The sequence below is a fragment of the Salvelinus fontinalis genome, chromosome 6 (genome assembly GCF_029448725.1).
Source record: "Salvelinus fontinalis isolate EN_2023a chromosome 6, ASM2944872v1, whole genome shotgun sequence".
NCBI lineage: Eukaryota > Metazoa > Chordata > Actinopteri > Salmoniformes > Salmonidae > Salvelinus > Salvelinus fontinalis.
Window position 1 is genome coordinate 25,684,701 of NC_074670.1, and position 19,221 is coordinate 25,703,921.

The window sequence follows — 19,221 nt, forward strand, 5'->3', positions numbered from 1 at the left end:
ACCAACTCTCTAACTTATGGCTATACTGTAAGTGAGTGAAGAGCTGGAGACGACTAGAGAGAGAATGGTGTTTAGCCGCCCTGCCATTTATCATGGCTGCCATTTATCATGAGGTTCTCTCCTGACGCCCTCCCCCACCTCACATCCCCCTCCCCGTCTCCTTTAACGCTTCCCTAGCTCAACATAGCCACATATTGCCCTCCCTCCTTTTCAGTTTCTCAGCCAGAGCAATTAAACCCTGCTCACACTAAATCAAATCAATTCTCTCTGGCCCTGAGTCTCGGGGACTCCCTTAACTTTGCAGCTACGTGGATTTACTGTTCCAATTTATTACTGAAGAATGTTTGACTGAAGACAATGGCAGTCGCTGCAGAGAGATGCGGTCTGGGTTTTTGTGCAGGTTTCAGAATGTGGGTGTAATTGACAAATATGCTATGTTACCAATCCCAAGTATACTCATCGTTCCTAGTTTGAGTGTTAACTAAGAGATATAGAGTGATATCAAAGAGACACACAGACATAGACACAGGCACCGTAATGGATATGAGTCCAAATCATACTCCTACGATGACAATGACCTCTTGCCATCCTCCTAATTCTGAAAAACGTAAATATTTATAAAGTTCCTCATCCTACGTTACATTGTCATCTCACCTTATGCAGGACACATACTGTACATGTACATCCACTAGTGTCATTCAGGGTTATTGTCAGGTGATATCTTCCTAGTAGCTTTGTGAGAGGCACAATCTCTTTGTGTTTTTCTGTCTATCTTGACTGGTGTTGACCGATTCCTTCTGTCTCCGCTGATGGAAATTGATTTGTTGTGTTATGATTTCGTGCTACTTTTTGCCCTGGAGACTTTGGGCTCAATGTCTCCTGCAATACCGAGGCTGAATTTCATGATACTGCCACACCAACAACAAACAGCCACACCGCAGACAAACGTCTATACAAATGTCATTGAAACTCCACTGTCGATACTGAGCGTGTCTGATCTATACTGATATGAACTGTTCTGACTCATTTAAAAATAACCGTTTTTCTCAGTTCACTAAGCCTGGAGTTTTTCTGGTGAAGGGTGTTCTGTTCGTTCATGTTTTCGCCACCGTGAGAGCCACTGGGTTTCCCTGTCACTTCGCATTTCCACACTGTCTCGGTTCAGTCACGATTGGTTCACTGAATACTCCTCAAAGTGTCATCTTAATGTAAAGGCAGGCCGGTAGGAGGGTTTGAAGCTCAACTCATCCTCAGCCTGAAATTGCAAAAGCCAACCGTCGGAAGATACAAGATACAACGCAGAGCCATTGTGTTGCTCATTTGGAGTGCTGAAAAATGTTTTGAATTCAAGTTCATTGCAACAATATTACCTAATATTTTTCATAATTTCATAATTAATCAACTTCTTTTTTTTAAACAACAGAAAACCCGGTGTATCTAGGTCAAACGGTTTTGCTATTTCAGTCTTCTGTGTTTCAGTCTTCTGTGATGTATATGAAGTGTAATATTGGGATGCAAACGCAAAATGTTATACATTTTAACTCTATATCTGACATGGTACAGGTAAGCTCATAACCATGTGTGTCACGTTCCTGACCTGTTTTCTGTTAGTTTTGTATGTGTTAGTTGGTCAGGACGTGAGTTTGGGTGGGCAGTCTATGTTTTCTGTTTCTATGTTTGTTTAAGGGTTGCCTGGTATGGCTCTCAATTAGAGGCAGGTGTTTGGCGTTTCCTCTAATTGAGAGTCATATTAAGGTAGGTTGTTTCACACTGTTTGTTGTGGGTGGTTGTCTCCTGTGTCTGTGTCTATGTTACACCATACGGGACTGTTTCGTGCGTTCGCCATTTTGTGTAGTCATTTTTCCTGTTCGTGATTTCTTCGTGTTTCATGTAAGTTCGTCGTCCAGGTCTGTCTACATCGTTTTGTAATATATCAAGTGTTCTTCGTGTGTTTAGTTCGTTTTGTAAATAAACCATTATGTCTTCACAACCCGCTGCGCCTTGGTCGAATCACTACTCCTCCTCTTCGTATGAAGAGGAGGAGGAACACCGTTACAATGTGTGTGAGGAATATACTTTTCTTTCAAAGTGGATTTGTTTCTGTGACCCTGATTTAGCCCACTACAGTAAAAGGTTAACCTGTTAAAAGCACATGCAGATTACGTGGCTTAATAGTGTAACTCACTTAAGCGGTCATGAATCACAAATATGTAAGTGTAAAATGTTTAAGTCCCATGTGAGTTTGTACTTACTTTGTCCAAAGCTAATTCTGTATTCAGATCGAGTTGCGTTGAGAATAGCGACATCATTATTAATATATCGTAGAGATTATCCTCGCACGCTATTAAACAGTTACCAAACATTTGATCCAACTCTGAAGTCAAAAGGAAGACAACAGATTAAATTGAATGTCTATGTTAATGAATTGTGTGGGTTGAAATTGATTAGCATTCAATGACACTAAGGAAACAATATACAGTATATATTAACAAGCCCACCAATAGACCATGAAATTGTGGTGTGGTTTATCATATTGTAGACATTATAATGGGGGGTGGGTAACCTAGTGGTTTGACTCCCCGAGCTGACTAGGTGAAAGAATCTGTCCATGTGCCTTAAGCAAGGCACTTAACCCTAATTGCTCCTGTAAATAGCTCTGGTTAAGAGTCTGCTAAGTTATATAAAGTGTAGTACAATTACAGATTCTGTTGGTTGTTGTTTAGAGATTTTTTTCTGTATTGAAAAGGTTTATAAAAGTTCAATCAATTATTGTTTCTCTATTGTTACAATGGTGTGCGTTCCTTGACCGTACCGTTCTTTGTGCCACCCAGGTGACATGGTGGACAAGGAGCTGTGTGGGGGAGCCTCTGCCCCTGAGCCCATCGCCTGTGATGTGCCTTGCCCTAAGGACTGTGTCCTCAGCGACTGGACCTCCTGGTCCTCCTGCTCCCAAACCTGTTCCAGCAAAACCATCGAGGGCAAGCAGCTAAGGACCCGCTCCATACTGGCCTACAACGCTGGCGAAGGTGACTATGAGACTATGTACTGTAGATGATGTACCATTCTGTACGGTCTGTGTTGTACTACTGTAGTGTTAATATATCATGTTAAGGGGGTCTTTCTCTTTGTATAGCTTTCAAGTCACACTGACCTTCAAAGTGTCTGTCCCTCTGTCTGTTACTGTCTATTACTGTCTGTTACTGTCTGTCTATCACTCTTTCTGTTACTGTCTGTTACTGTATGTCGCTCTGTTTGTTACTGTCTGTTACTGCCTGTCTGTCTGTCACTCTATCTGTTACTGTATGTTACTGTCTGGTGCTGTCTGTCTCTCTGTCTGTTGCTGTATGTTACTGTCTGTTGCTGCCTGTCTGCCTGTTGCTGTATGTTACTGTCTGTTGCTGTCTGTCTCTCTGTCTGTTACTGTCTGTCTGTCTGTCTGTCTGTCTGTCTGTCTGTCTGTCTGTCTGTCTGTCTGTCTGTCTGTCTGTCTGTCTGTACCTATGTACCTATGTACCTCTGTCTGTCTGTACCTCTGTCTGTCTGTACCTCTGTCTGTCTGTACCTCTGTCTGTAACTATGATTTTTTGTTTTCATTGAAACATTTGGCTGTTGCAACATCTGCATGTTGTTTACCTCCCCACAGTAACTGCAATGGTAGTGGCATGGATCACAGTGATGGAGGGTAACACTTGTGATTGAAACTAGCTGTTAGCTACATTTAACCTTAGCGATATGTTGACAAATGACAAAATAATAGGATTTCTGTCAATGTTTATAGACTTTACTGTAGTTACAGTTGAAGTCGGAAGTTTACATACACTTAGGTTGGAGTCATTTAACTTGTTTTTCAACAACTCCACAAATTTCTTGTTAACAAACTATAGTTTTGGCAAGTCGGTTAGGACATCTACTTTGTGCATGACATAAGTAATTTTTCCAACAATTGTTTACAGATAGATTATTTCACTTATAATTCACTGTATCACAATTCCAGTGGGTCAGATGTTTACATACCCTAAGTTGACTGTGCCTTTAAACAGCTTGGAAAATTCCAGAAAATTATGTCATGGCTTTAGAAGGTTCTGTTAGGCTAATTTACATAATTTGAGTCCATTGGAGGTGTACCTGTGGATGTATTTCAAGGCCTACCTTCAAACACAGTGCCTCTTTGCTTGACATCATGGGAAAATCTAAAGAAATCACCCAAAACCTCAGAAAAATAATTGTAGACCTCCATAAGTCTGGTTCATAATTGGGAGCAATTTCCAAATGCCTGAAGGTACCACATTCATCTGTACAAACAATAGTACGCAAGTATAAACACCATGGGACCACGCAGCTGTCGTACCGCTCAGGAAGGAGGCACGTTTTGTCTCCTAGAGATGAACGTACTTTGGGGCGAAAAGTGCAAATCAATCGCAGAACAACAGCAAAGGACCTTGTGAAGATGCTGTAGGAAACATGTTACAAAGTATCTATTTCCAGAGTAAAACGAGTCCTATATCGACATAACCTGAAAGGCCGCTCAGCAAGGAAAAAGCCACTGCTCCAAAACCGCCATAAAAAGCTAGATTACGGTTTGCAACTGCACATGGGGACAAAGATTGTACTTTTTGGAGAAATGTCCTCTAGTCTGATTAAACAAGAACTGTTTGGCCATAATGACCATCGTTATGTTTGGAGGAAAAAGGGGGAGGCTTGCAAGCCGAAGAACACCATCCCAACCGTGAAGCACGGGGGTGACAACATCATGTTGTGGGGGTGCTTTGCTGCAGGAGGGACTGGTGCACTTCACAAAATAGATGGCATCATGAGGCAGAAAAATGATGTGGATATATTGAAGCAACATCTCAAGACATCAGTCAGGAAGTTAAAGCTTGGTCGCAAATGGGTCTTCCAAATGGACAATGACCCCAAGCATACTTCCAATGTTGTGGCAAAATGGCTTAAGGACAACAAAGTCAAGGTACTGGAGTGGTCATCACAAAGCCCTGACCTCAATCCTATAGAAATGTTGTGGGCAGAACTTAAAAAGCGTGTGCGAGCAAGGAGGCCTACAAGCCTGACTCAGTTACACCAGCTCTGTCAGGAGGAATGGGCCAAAATTCACCCAACTTATTGTGGGAAGCTTGTGGAAGGCTACCCAAAACGTTTGACCCAAGTTAAACAATTTAAAGGCAATGCTACCAAATACTAATTGAGTGTATGTAAACTGCTGGCCCACTGGGAATGTGATAAAAGAAATAAAAGCTGAAATAAATCATTCTCTCTACTATTATTCTGACATTTCACATGATTAAAATCAAGTGGTGATCCTAACTGACCTAAGACAGGGAATCGTTACTCTGATTATATGTCAGGAATTGTGAAAAACTGAGTTTAAATATGTTTGGCTAAGGTGTATGTAAACTTCCAACTTCACCTGTATACCTCAGCACCCTTTGTGCACCATAGGTTTGATTTAAAATCCTCGTAGCACTAGATGTAGTGAAATAAGTAGTTGCTTTTGGTTTTGTTGTTGTTGTACAGTAAGTATAACTAATTCTTCAAATGTATTTACACATTCTCATATCTTGATGTGAGAATTTTAACATTCTATATCAATGTTTTCCAAAGGTCTTTCAAGGGTGCCAAAGTTTTCAAAGCTTTTTGGTACATTCTATTTTTATCTTTAAAATTAGTAATAGTACTAGTACTGGTGGTAGTAGTAGTAACAGTAGTAGTAGTAGTAGTAGTAGGTGATGAGTAGTAGATATTGTTAGCGTAGAGAGTTGGGTAGATGATTTAAAGGGGCAAATCATTGTTGAAACAATAAAGTGTACTACCCGTCACTGTTTCAGTAAAACGCGGCAGGATGAGGCTGGAGAAATATCACCACTCTAAAATGTATAGACAGAGCTATGGATGCAAGGATTAAGTATCCATTATATCAAAATTATGGTTTAAACCCTGTTTTGAGGCTGTACTGTGTTTGTTTACATTTACTTTGTTTAGAAACATTGGAGTAAAACAAGCTTATAATTTAGGTTCTGATGGGGTACGACAGTTAAAATAAGTTTATTAGGCATGTTTTAAGTTATATTCTTCTAGTAGGTACATATCATTCATTTATAAATCCAAAAATGGATACAGACACTGCATATTGGCCCTTTAAGGTTTTTCTGATTGGAGTTCTTCCCCACTAATGTGGAAAGTCTTCACATCATTATGTATGCTACTTCAATATTTTTTTTGCCTTTTACTGTCGAAGAATATCTCCCAACAGATAGATATTTTAGCAGTCAAGTGTGCCGTCTGTTAGGTGATCCCAAGCTCCAGTGTGTCATAAGCCGCATACTAAATGTAACCGCGCTAGCTCAGACACCCAATACATTATGGATGTCTTTCCGAGTACATTTTATGAATAAGTCAGAAAAGTGTTGAAATTCATACCGCAAACATGAATGAACCCATATTCAATGAGCGGCCTCCTTTGAGTAGCATTAAAGCATTAAACCCACTTGTCACATTAAGACTGGACTGAAGTTGCTTCACCATTCATAAATCATCCACTACAACTCCCTGTAGAATCGACATAGACTTTACCTCTGCCCAACCAAACCACTTTTCTAGGTCAGTCTGGGCACCATCTGTGGCTTACTTGTCCGGTTAGTTTACACTATTGGCAGATCCAGCAAACCGACATGGTTAGTCAGCGATGTAAGCAGGTAGCAGTCAGCAGAAAGGAAGGTCTGTTCATTTGCCATCAGGTTTAGATTAGTCTGAGTTGGCATTCCACATTGACTGGCCTGTGCACAACACCACTGCTGCTCATTATGGAACAGGTTGGCTTTCATCTCAGGATGTTGCAGGTGTGGAGGACTTACAGTCCCACAATGCCCCTTCATCACTGCCCAAACCTGTAAGTGTCTGCAATTACTCCGAAGCACTAAGGGCTCCGAATCGCCCCACCTGCCTCCACTGAGCAGAGATGAGAGAGACAGAGAGATAGTGACTGACAGACAGGAGAGAGAGAGCGCATGAGAGAGAGGTGAGGAAGGGACAGAGTGATGTTGGATGTGTTGGATGTTGTAAATCCAACAGAGGTGGAGAAGTGGGTTGGTAATCAGACTTGCAACTAGCAGTAGGAGGAGATGAATCGTCTGAGCCTCAAAGTGGGCTGGAGGATTAAAATGCATTGTCAATCACCGGGGGAGGTCAAGTCTTTCAACACCATCATGGACTGTCACTATCAATAACTGGCTGAATCTTTCAGACTTTGTCATGGCAGAATCTGTCATTATTTAAGGGCTTCATGTATAAGCCAGAGCCTCCTTGACTGATGACATTGGGACTAACCTGTATATGTGTGTGGTGCGGTAGAGAATTTGAACTTATTGCTTTTTATATGCTGCACTGTCATTGTGCACAATGCCGAACCTCTATAAAGTAACTTTTCAGCTCGCCCTTTCTATCTGTGTGCGTTTGTTTGTGCGTTTGTGTGTGCGTGTGTGCGTGCATGTTCCTAGGTGGTGGCATGTGCCCCAACAGCAGTTCCCTGCAGGAGGTGCGTAACTGCAATGAGCATGCATGTACGGTGTACCACTGGCAGACTGGCCCCTGGGGCCCCTGTACTGAAGACCCCTCAGCCTCAGCCCTCAACACCACCACTGGCCCCAGGTCTGCTGCCGGCCCCAACACCAGTGGGCAGGGCCCTTGTTCCCAGGGCATGCAGACACGCAAGGTCATCTGTGTACGGGTCAACGTGGGACAGGTGCCGCCCAAGAAGTAAGAACATTTAGGCCCTAGGTGTGTACGCGTGCGTGAGTGAGTGAGTGAGTGAGTGAGTGAGTGAGTGAGTGAGGTATGACAAGAAGTCGTACAGTATGAAGAGCAGCTCTCAAGCCCTGTCTCTACTCCACAGGCAAACACAGATAAATAAATATATGCCGTCCCAAACAGGCTAATTAGCCCTGTTCATTTAGGCCTGTGTAATTTCCCACTGATGATAATGACAGTAATTAAGTGGCTTTGATTCTTTACGGCAATTAAATCACCACAAGATGAGAGATGCAGGATGTCTATGGTTTGCAATGCAGAACATACACCGCAACCTCAAAATGCATCAATAAGTTTAGTTTACAGTTAGCCTAAAGTTGTGCTCTTGCACGGGGTGCTGATTTTCTTTGCTAGGCTTATCTATGTGGGATGTTACGATTATTTAACTAATTAACCTGCTGTATTTAAGATCCAGAAATCTTAACCGTAAGTATACAGTTTACGGATCTGCTATCCAAGGTCCTGAAGTAATTTCCACCTGGCAGGATAAAACCTCCCAGTCCAAGGTGCTGAGCCATTTTAGGCTTTACTATGGAGTACATATCATTTTAAGGCCATTGTATTTTGCCTTTGTTATGAAATAACTTTCCTGCATGTTTGGCATTCTTTCAAGCCACTATTGCTCTTAAAGAGGCTTTCCCCTGTCATGGTGGATTAGGTTAAGACCGCTAAAGCTGGCAAAGCTCCAAAAGTGCCTTCTCTCAGTGCTTTGTCTTTAAGTCCTTTGTTGTGAAGGGATAGTTCATTCTAAAATCAATATTTGTCAGTCATTGGAAGACTTCAAAAGTGGTCTTATGTCAGGGTGCGTCCATGTCCAATTGGTGCCAATCTTTTCCATTTGCTTGGGAGAGATGGTGTGGAATCATCTCGAAACTGAACCACTAAGCCCACCAGCTATCTAGCTTAAGTGTAGAGGTGGTTTCACCCTGCCTGCACTCAGTGCGCTGCATTGTAACTTGACATGGTCTCTAGTTGTTATTTTTCCACCTGTGTCTTCTCTTCCCACCATCCTACTTGGCAGGTAGGTTTGATTAGCGCTCCCCCAGGAACCTGGCAGAGCAAACGAACACACGTCTGCCTCGCTGGTGTGTATGCAGATGTGCTCCAGTTCACTCACAGAGGGCTCAGCGCTGTCTTCACACACCCCGAGGCAGTGAACCTCACACAGTGTCACCACACACACACTGTCAAAGCCCAATAGAGAAGAGAGTCTCTCAGAGACAAATATGTCACTCCCTCAGGCATACGCTTCTATCAGTCTATATACAGAGTACTGCAGGGGGATTTGGAACTAAAACATCTTGGTTTATTGATTGTGACAATTTGCATGGGGATTGACGTCCGATGCTTTTGTGTGATCGCACCGATGCTTACTTGGACTGTCGGAAAAGGAGTTGGGATGAATAATTGTGATAGTGTTTGACAGTCATAGTCAATTACGTGGATGTGTCCTAACGACAACTGTGTTAAGTCACTGTGGATGACAGTGACAGATGGTTGAAAGCTGTCGAGACAGAGGCCAAAGAAACGTGCGCAAAGCCGGAGCCGTTGTCTCCTCGAATATTAAACAAATCATGTTTTGTTTGCTGTTGTACTTTTTAATAGTGAATTTAATTAGTGCTTACCATTTTGTGCCAGGCTTTGTGTGCTTTTGCAGTCTCTTAAAATGTTGTGGGTTGCAATGTTTCTTCACTCTCTGTTCAACCACACAGCATGCTCATTTTGAAGAACCTCTCGCCGAACAGATTATTGAAGCGATAATGGAAAATAGCAGAACAAAAACATTACCCTGGCAGACTCTTCTTAATGATGTGCTGTGGGACAGACTCAGAGTAAATGTTGTGTTTCTTGCCTCACTACAAATCATTAAATTTAAAGATCATTAACACTAGCAGGGAAAACAAGTCGGCTTAAACCAGAGGATGCTTTAATTGGATAATCTAATGACTAGTCGAAAAGTCTGCATACTTCAATAGCAGTGAAGACGGAGTTTTCTGTGGCGTCGGTGTCGTGTTCTGGCAATGAACATGGCCTGTTTTTTTTATGAGAATGTAATTACATTTTTAGCATCCAAATTCGCATAATACCTACCATTACACCTGGCCTAAAATACAATTAAAGTAACAGGGAACAGTAGGAATGTTTCTGTCTGCTGGAGCATTAGTTCAGCATTAGTTAAGCATTAGTTACGTGAGGTAGTTAAGGGCTCGGGTCAACCACTCAATCTGGGGTCATGTTGCTGTGTCTCGTATTTGACCATGTTTCGTCTGGAACGTCGTTAAAACTGAAAGGGAACAGTAGGGATGTTTCTGTCTGCTCGAGCATTAGTTCAGCATTCGTTCTGTGAGGTGTAGTGAGGTGCATATTGCTCAGCTCAAAAGCTCAATCTGGGTCATGTTGTTGTGTCTCATCTTCTATTGTTTTGCCTACATGATTGCTACCTGTGGGCTTCTCTTTTGAAGTCTTTGAAGTAGCTTGTCCTTAAACAGGTTCCCATGACCTTTGCACCTGTTGCTAATGCAGTTAATCTGTGTAAACTCTTTAAACCTGAAGAGGAAATAAGAACTGATTTGATCCAAGCCTGACCCATATTTATCATCATCAGCAGCTCTCTATTCTCCATCCCTGAGCACTGCTTTGGAGTGTAGAAACAGTGTACGAACGTGCCAGAGGATTTGTCTCACTAAAGAGGGATTTAGCTCTCTCTCTATTGGTATTAAACATAAATCTCTCCTCTCTTCGCATGGCTGCCTGCTGCACTATTACATTGTGCGTGTGAGGCACCCTATTTCTCCCTGACGACACGGTGCTAACGAGTGGAGCAACCCCAGAAGAAGACAGTGCTCCTACTCCCAGTGTGTAAACCTGAGCCAGATGATCAGCGCTAGCTCGGCTATCTATGTTATCTCAGCAATAGGATGAGGAAATAGAGCCGGAACATCACTTAAAAAGCCCCAGGAGAGCCCATGTTCCGAAAAATCCGATTACTTGATGTAGACGGACAATTTTCCCCCGTTTATCTTCATCCAGTGGCCATTCACTGGGGATCAGAGGTACTTATAACTATAGGCTGAAGATTACATATAACCCTTTGTCCGTTAAATATGAAGACCAGCTCCAACCACAATCCCAGCGATCTAACGGATTATCGTCCAGTAATAGAATCAATTTAAAACGGGAAGGGATCCCATGGAGGGTCTTATCTATAGTGAACTGAATCTAGCCTGGAGGAATTAAATGCAGATTCTCCATTTAAGAGGAATGAATATTAACAAAGGCTGCCAAAGCCGTATACTGTAGGTAATGTTTACATTGCCCTACATAAGACATAACATGATCTTCTCTTTCCTTATCTGTCAGTGGTACCATAGATTGACATGGACATTAGACATAGGACTTCTTAACAGACAGTTGCTTCCTGTTGTCCTAGTTTGTGCTTCAGAAACACTGGATTTCGCTCTGTAAAAGCCAAGTGGTTTTACAAAAATAACCCGGCATAGTAGGAAACCAAGCAGGTTAACGTACTTTCTGAGAGGACTATCTTCCAAGCCAAGAATCTACCACTGTCCCTCGATAGCTCCATGGCTCTTGGCTAATCGGATTAGTCATTTGAATTCCTGCAGCCAAAGTGAGAAGCCTGCGTCTGTGTGTTACCAGCTATATGTTTGCATGTGTTACCAGTAGTGTGTGTATGTTTACCATGTAGGTGTCCTGAGAGTCCTCGTCCAGGCACAGTGCGACCCTGTCGAATGCCCTGTAAGAAGGACTGCATCGTCACCCCCTTCAGCGACTGGTCCCAGTGCTCTCCCAGCTGTGATGCAGGTATGAAAGAAGAATTCAAGCTACTGTGCAAAGACATCCACACAAATAACAACCCTACAGATGTAGGATCTTAATTTGATCGCCCTGTTGCAGGAGAACTTACCTGCTATGCAGTGTATTTGAGGCTTAAAAGGCTTTGAAAGTTTATAATTTCCACTGAAATTTCAGACTTCATTTTCCATTACGAAAAACATATCAACCCCTACAAAAAATGTCTATTAATTATAATTCACATAATAATAATTCACATTTTCTGTTGCTGCGGGATTGTTTTCCTGCTGTAGCAAACTGGCTCAAATTAATATCATACATCTGTACCTGTTCATTGTAAGTCTCTTGGGAACTAAGAACTATGGACCAAAAATGCTTTCCTAAAATGAATGTCTTGCTTATCCAACTAGTTGGATGAATATTATGCATGTCAGCTGTTATCATGAAGCATCATTTGGAGGTAATTTATATTATAAACCAATGTAAAACTGGGACGAGTAAGGAAACTGGCACCAATTGGGTGATGCATGCAATGTAAACGACTCATTACAGTTTCCTTAAATTGTATTACTCTCGTTTCATTACGGATATTTCATTTGACAGATTGACATGTAGGATGACCTTAGGATGACCTAATTTAGTGCAACCCAGAAAACATACTAGCCTGTGGCTACAAGTGACAGGGTGTCATGTTGTTGTTGTTATTGTTGTTTTCATGCTGTAATAAAAACGCCTTCAGACCAGGTCACCTTTGTCAGACAGCCATGGCCACAGCTGGAGGGCATTGTTGAATGCATTACATTGATTTATGGGATGAAATCATCATCGTTCAGATTTTGATGACCTCTTTATTTGGCATGAGAGCATAAATCTTTGGCCCTCGCCACACACAGTCGCAGTCGTATATTTTGATAGCAGTGCTGATGTTCTCCTGCTGTATAGGATGACCCGCCTCCTACCCACACTGGTTGAAAGTAAAGGTCAGGGATACACAGAGTCCTGTAATGCACTCATATAATATGATTCGCCAATCCTGGACCATAAAACTACATCTTAATCAGTCTAGATCAGTGGTCCTCAAATCCTGGTCCTGGGGACCCAAAGGGGTGCACATTTTTGTTTTTGCCCTAGCAATACACACCGGATTTAATTCATCCAAGTCTGATTATGAGTTGATTATTTTAATCAGGTGTGTAGTGCTAGGGCAAAAACAAAAATGTGCACCTCTTTGGGTCCCCAGGACCAGGATTGAGAACCACTGCTCTATAGTCAGAGCTCTGGCAGAACTTTATAGTTCCTAATTGTGTTTATTCAACGGGTGTGTCTATTGGGAATACCGCTGATTGTGGGGAAAGCATCCATCTTGTTCATGTTACTTCATCATTAGATTTGGACTTGACGACTATGTTGATTTTACTGCAACTATAAAGCAATCAACATTCGCCCACTCTGCCCTGAATATGTCAGTTTGACATGGAATGTCTCAAAGTAATTTAAAGGGGAACAACGGCAAATTTCTGAAATTTGTCAAAGTACCTAAACCTGTCTGGCTCAGTGTTGGACTCTGTCACAGTGTACACCTCTCTCACTCATGGAGAGTGAAGTAGAGCTAGAGCTAGGTCACAAGGTTATGCGACCCTCCCCCTCACTGCAGCGCTAGATAGAACTTTGTGGAATAATGCAGATCTACAAAAATAATCTACGTTCTGTAATGACAACGAAATTGCATATTTCATTTGCAAGCCAGGGCCAAATTGCCTTCCTTGAGCGAACAAGAGAATGTGATGTGATTTAATCAAATGCAAAAGTATTTTTATATGTTTGCATCAAATACCATAGTCTTTGAAAATTGTGTGTTGATTATATATAGCAAAGGCTATCAACAGCTGTTGTGTTGCTCTTTGGATTATCCCATATCATGGAATAGGCTACGTGAGTGAATGTTTAGAAAGACAAAGGCGGACACATGGAATTATTTGATTTGGATGGATGGTTGACATGACAGAATGGTAGACAAATATTTTCTTATCTAAAAGGTGCTGGAAAGTTTGCTCCATTTCTCGAGCTCATAAAAGCTACCAGCTCTCACAGTCTCACATCAGAATTAGACATTTATCCATGTTTCTCAAGCGTCTGCTTGGTTTCCAGAGAAATGCATTGAAAGAGAGATATGAAACTACCAAGGTCTGATGATGCTTCTGACAATATAGTAAAAGGAGGATGTCCTGATGTATTTGGAAAACTGCCGGTGACAGTGTAGTGTTTATGAGGAGTTCCCTCGTGCATGTGTGCATTAAGTCCTGGGTAGATTTTTCCTCCCTGCTTGGCAGAGATCTTAGAAAAGGTAAGAATTGTGATCCCACGACCCAAATTTATCTCACAATCGATTGGACTTCCCGAATAAAGCTTGTTCTCTGTGAAAGAACATATATATTTTTTTTCATAGATCTGCGTTATTCCACAAAGTTCTATCTAGCGCCGTAGTGAGGGGGAAAGTTGCATAACCTTGTGACCTAGCTCTAGCTCTACTTCACTCTCCATGAGTGAGAGAGGTGTACACTGTGACAGACAGTCCAACACTGAGCCAGACAGGTTTAGGGACTGTGACACAGTTCCGGTGTTTGAAAATCTAATTATAATATAGAATTAAAGTAATGCTCCATTTGCTTTGGCAGCTGGTAACATTCAGAAGAAGAAGCAGTCAAGAAATCGCGTCATCCTCCAGCTGCCAGCCAACGGGGGTCAAGACTGTCCTGAGGTGCTGGAGGAGGAGAAAGACTGTGAGGCTCCTAAAGTCTGCCCTGGTTACAGGTACAGCACAGTACCAAGAACACTGACAGTTATACAGTGCCTTCAGAATGTATTCACACCCCTTGACTTTTCCCATATTTTGTTGTTTTACAGCCTGAACTTTCAAATTGATTAAATTTAGACTGTGCGTCACTGATCTACACACAATACCCCATAATGTCAACGTGGAACTATGTTTTTAGACTATTTTACAAATGAATAAAAAATGAAAGCTAAAATGTCTTGAGTCAATAAGTATTCAACCCCTTTGTTATGGCAAGCCTAAGTTCATGAGTAAAAACGTGCTTAACAAGTCACATAATGAGTTGCATGGACCCAGCAAGAAGACATTAACCTAAAACACAAGGTCAAATATACACTGGAGTTGCTTACCAAGACAACATGGAATGTTCCTTTGTGGCCAAGTTACAGTTTTGACTTAAATCGGCTAGAAAATCTGTGGCAAGACTTGAAAATTGCTGTCTAGCAATGATCAACAACCAACTTGACAGAGCTTGGATATTTAAAAAAAGAACAATGTGCAAATATTGTACAATCCAGGTGTCCAAAGCTCTTAGAGACTTACCCAGAAAGACTCACAGCTGTAATCGCTTCCTAAGGTGATTCTGACATACGTATATTGGGGTGTGAATACTTATGTCAATGAGATATTTCTCTCATTTAATGTTCAATAAATGTACAAAAATTTCGAAAAATATGTTTTCACTTTGTCATTATGGGGTATTGTGTGCAGATGTGTGAGATTTTTTTTTATATACTCTATTCTGAATTCAGGATGTAACACAACAATATGTGGAATAAGTCAAGGGGTATGAATACTTTCGGAAGTCACTGTACATGGATATGATTACACCAATGGTGATACTATTGCTACTATCGTTAGCAACTCTTACTCATAAAGTGTATTGGTATTATACACTAATTACCTCTACTGTCTGCTGATAATGTTAATGTTGAATATGATGATTTTAATGATTATGTTGACATTGACTTGATGATCATCATCACGTTCAACATCGCTATCATTATCACAATCATCATCATCACAATACTTCCTCTAATGCAGGTGGAAGTCACACAAATGGAGAAGGTGTCAATTGGTGCCATGGTACATCAGGGAGGACAGCCCAGGGGCTCAGGAGACATGTGGACCAGGTCTTCAAACAAGAGGTGAAATGACATCCTTTAACCGTCTCTTTTTTCCTTCACAAATCCCCTTCTATTACTTTCTCTTCTATCCAATTTGAACATCCACAATGAAATTGACATTCTTTGTGGCCTCTGAATCTCAGCCAGGAGAAAACAGATGGATTTGGCAAGGTTAGGAGAGGCAAATTGTGCTTCTTAAGCCACTTGTCAAATTCCCCTCTTTAGACGGAGACATGAACTGGGGTTGACACTCCCCACAGCACTGAGGACACCATTTGTCATCCCTCAGTGAATTTAGGATGTCAATGTGTTCATGACTAGGCATCCACCTTGCTTGAGACAGTTGGTGTTTCTTAGTACCCAGGTACCTTAGGCTCTTTTCACGCAGCTTTAATCACAGCTCCATTTGGGAGAGCTGCTACATTCCCCCTCTGGCTAACTACAACCTGTAAATATGTTTCAATTGTAAGCAAACACCATATGGCAGCATATTGAAGCATACTTTTTACTTGCGTACAGGAACGGTTCGCCTACTGTAGATAACAGAAGCTGTACTACAAAGTATTGGAAACGTGTTTTTTCAGGTCACAATAATTCCATTGTTGTATAGCTTCAATGGAGAACTATTGTCAGTGGCAATGTTGTAAATTGCCACTTGTTAAGTGCTAATATGAATATAAATGGAAAGAGACACATTACAATTTCCTTTGCTTCATAGAAACGATCTGACATCCACAATCCTCCTGTAGTGTTGGGCTGACTCTCATAGCCTGTGATAGTAGACGTTAACATCCCTGGGTTCTAAAGAGTCCAGGTCACTGTTTGTCATTCTCTGAGACATGCTGAGACATAGTGCCTCTTTACCCCTGGGGCGTCTCACAGCTTATCACAGCGTCTCACTGCTGTGTACCTGGGGGGAGCTGGAACACTCCTGACCGCCAGTCACACTCACTGCCAACACACATGCCACCACAAACAACCCCACACATATCAACAGACTACAGCAATCCAAACGTATAGAGTCAACAGAGGCCCAAGGGAGTTTGAGCAGAACTCTGCTTGTAGGTTACTTTGGGGTAGAAAAATAATATTATCTTGAGTGTCTACAGCATAACGAAAAGCACGTATTGCAATATCTCCAGTAATGTCCTTTTAATCAAAACACAACATATTTGACATATTAACATTGAACATGTATTGATTGTTATTTATATTTGACCATAATTTTTCCTTCGGAGTTGTTACTGGCAGTATAAAAAAACTGTCTGCCTGAGGCTGTGTTCAACTGACAACCACCCTGTATTATATAGTATACCTTTTCTGCAACCCTACCGAACCAATCAATGTCTCCATTCCTGCTAAATCTCTGTGACCCAGACAAAATGGCCACCAACCCTGTAAGGGACACTGTGCCTTTGATATCCCCACACAGCCGTGTCCTGTCGCCAACTGGACGGAGTGCAGGCAGACATTGGAGAGTGTCTGAAGTTTGCCAACACCATGCCCCCCATCACTCAGCGGTGCCAGCTCCCATGCCAGGACGATTGCCAGCTCACCAACTGGTCCAAGTTCTCGTCCTGCACAGCTGACTGTGTGGGGGTCCGAACCAGGAAGAGGTTACTTGTAGGTGAGGAATAGTAACAAAATGTGTGGACTTTTGGCAGTATCGCACCTTTGCACAGTGGCAGTCCATTAAGGAAGCTCTATAGCTTATAAGGAGCATGAGTGATTCAGTTTACGCTATGACCTTGCGAGAAGGGTAAGTAGCATGTAGCCTGCTAGAGTGCAGCATAGATGCTATTAGCAACTATTAGATCAAGTCTCTTGTTCTGGGGAGCAGCCTGAGAATTTTAACGAGGTCTGGTCCAATTAATCTGGATGTGGAATATTTACATGTTACTCAATGAGAACATAATGATGCATATTAATGCCTAGTGACAGGATGGAGTTCGGCTTTTAAATTGCACATGGCAGACAGGAAGTCAGACAGACACACACAAACACAAACGTCATACCTATTAACCCCTATCCTCTCTCCACCCCAGGGAGAAGCAAGAAGAAGGACAAGTGTAAGAACACCCAGATGTACCCTCTGAGCGAGACCCAGTACTGCCCGTGTGACAAGTACAACGCCCAGCCCGTGGGCAACTGGTCCGACTGCATCCTGGCCGGGGGAGACCGGGTGGAGAGCCTCCTGGGCATGAAGGTCCAGGGGAACGTCAAGGAGTGTGGCCAGGGCTACCGTTACCAGGCCATGGTGTGTTACGACCAGGACAACAGACTGGTGGAGACCTCACGATGCAACAGCCACGGTGGGGTGGAGTTGTTGTGTGTGTGTGTGTGTGTGTGTGTGTGTGTGTGTGTGTGTGTGTGTGTGTGTGTGTGTGTGTGGTGTGTGGTGTGTGTGTGTACCCCCCAGGGGGAAGTTGACTCGCCGTAAATCCCCCCTGAGCCCCTCACACACTAATACACACACACTAATACACACACACTAATACACACACATTAATACTCACACACGAATACACACACAGAGAGAGTGCAACCTAATGGCATCATGCATTGCTCCGTTAACCATGACCCCTGATCTCTTATAATGACTGCCAGCACCAAATCTGCCCCAAATCACAGCTACAGTGCTTGGTTTGATGCCAAGGGCGGGGATGTGGGTCGACTGGGTTGTTAGGTTCCTCTCCAGTGATGATTTCAGTGATTCAGTAAGCACTGTGTGTACAAAACGTTGCAATATCTGTATTAGAATTGAAGTTGTTTCACCACTTTCAAAGTTCTCTGACTCATGAATATTACTATTTTTAAAAACATATATTTTTTCAAACTGAATTTGACATGATTTCGTTTCTCTAACATTCTTGTCTGAACTTTTCTTATCTGAATCGCTCTTATCTCCATGTTCTTAAAACATGAAGCGCAAAGGAACACTCGATACCATCTCTAATTTGACACATGCAGACAAATTGCTTTTAGAATAGTTGAATTTTGAAGACATGCACTGATATAAGCAGTAGCACAGAGCGAGGTGTAGAAATGAACACATCAGTGTCATGCATTTCTGAACAGAGCCAAATGTCACGTTCTGACCTTAGTTCCTTTTTTATGCCTTTATTTTAGTTGGTCAGGGCGTGAGTTAGGGTGGGCAATCTATGTTGTTTTTCTATGTTTTGTTCTGTTGTTATATTTCTATGTGTTTGGCCTAGTATGGTTCTCAATCAGAGGCCGGTGTCAGTCGTTGTCTCTGATTGGGAGCCATATTTAGGTAGCCTGTTTTCTATTGTATTTTGTGGGTGGTTGTTTCCTGTGTTAGTACCATACGGGACTGTTTCGGTTGTTTGTTTGTAATTGTGTTCAGTGTTCTGTTGAATTATTATTAAATATCTCATTATGGACACTTACCACGCTGCACATTGGTCCGATCCTTGCTACTCCTCCTCAGACAAAGAGGAGGTCCGTTACAGAACCACTCACCAAAAAAGGACCAAGCAGTGTGGTAACCAGTAGCAGAGGGACATGGACTCCTGGACATGGGAGGAAATCTTGGACGGCAAAGGACCCTAGGCACAGCCGGGCACTACTACGAGGAATTGGCGCGAGGTAACGGGCACGAGAGGCAGC

At 42.3% G+C, this 19,221-nt stretch overlaps 1 protein-coding gene across 2 annotated transcripts in view; it reads left to right on the forward strand.

Moving 5' to 3' along the window:
* LOC129857463 (thrombospondin type-1 domain-containing protein 7A-like) overlaps positions 1-19,221 on the forward strand; it is a 104,227-nt gene that overhangs the window by 58,372 nt on the left and 26,634 nt on the right. For both annotated transcript variants that reach the window (XM_055925727.1, XM_055925728.1), the window contains exons 8-14: positions 2,832-3,026; positions 7,509-7,767; positions 11,525-11,640; positions 14,307-14,442; positions 15,509-15,612; positions 17,024-17,218; positions 17,637-17,903. In XM_055925727.1, the coding sequence (XP_055781702.1) occupies positions 2,832-3,026; positions 7,509-7,767; positions 11,525-11,640; positions 14,307-14,442; positions 15,509-15,612; positions 17,024-17,218; positions 17,637-17,903 (1,272 nt within the window). The remainder of the gene's footprint in view (positions 1-2,831; positions 3,027-7,508; positions 7,768-11,524; positions 11,641-14,306; positions 14,443-15,508; positions 15,613-17,023; positions 17,219-17,636; positions 17,904-19,221) is intronic.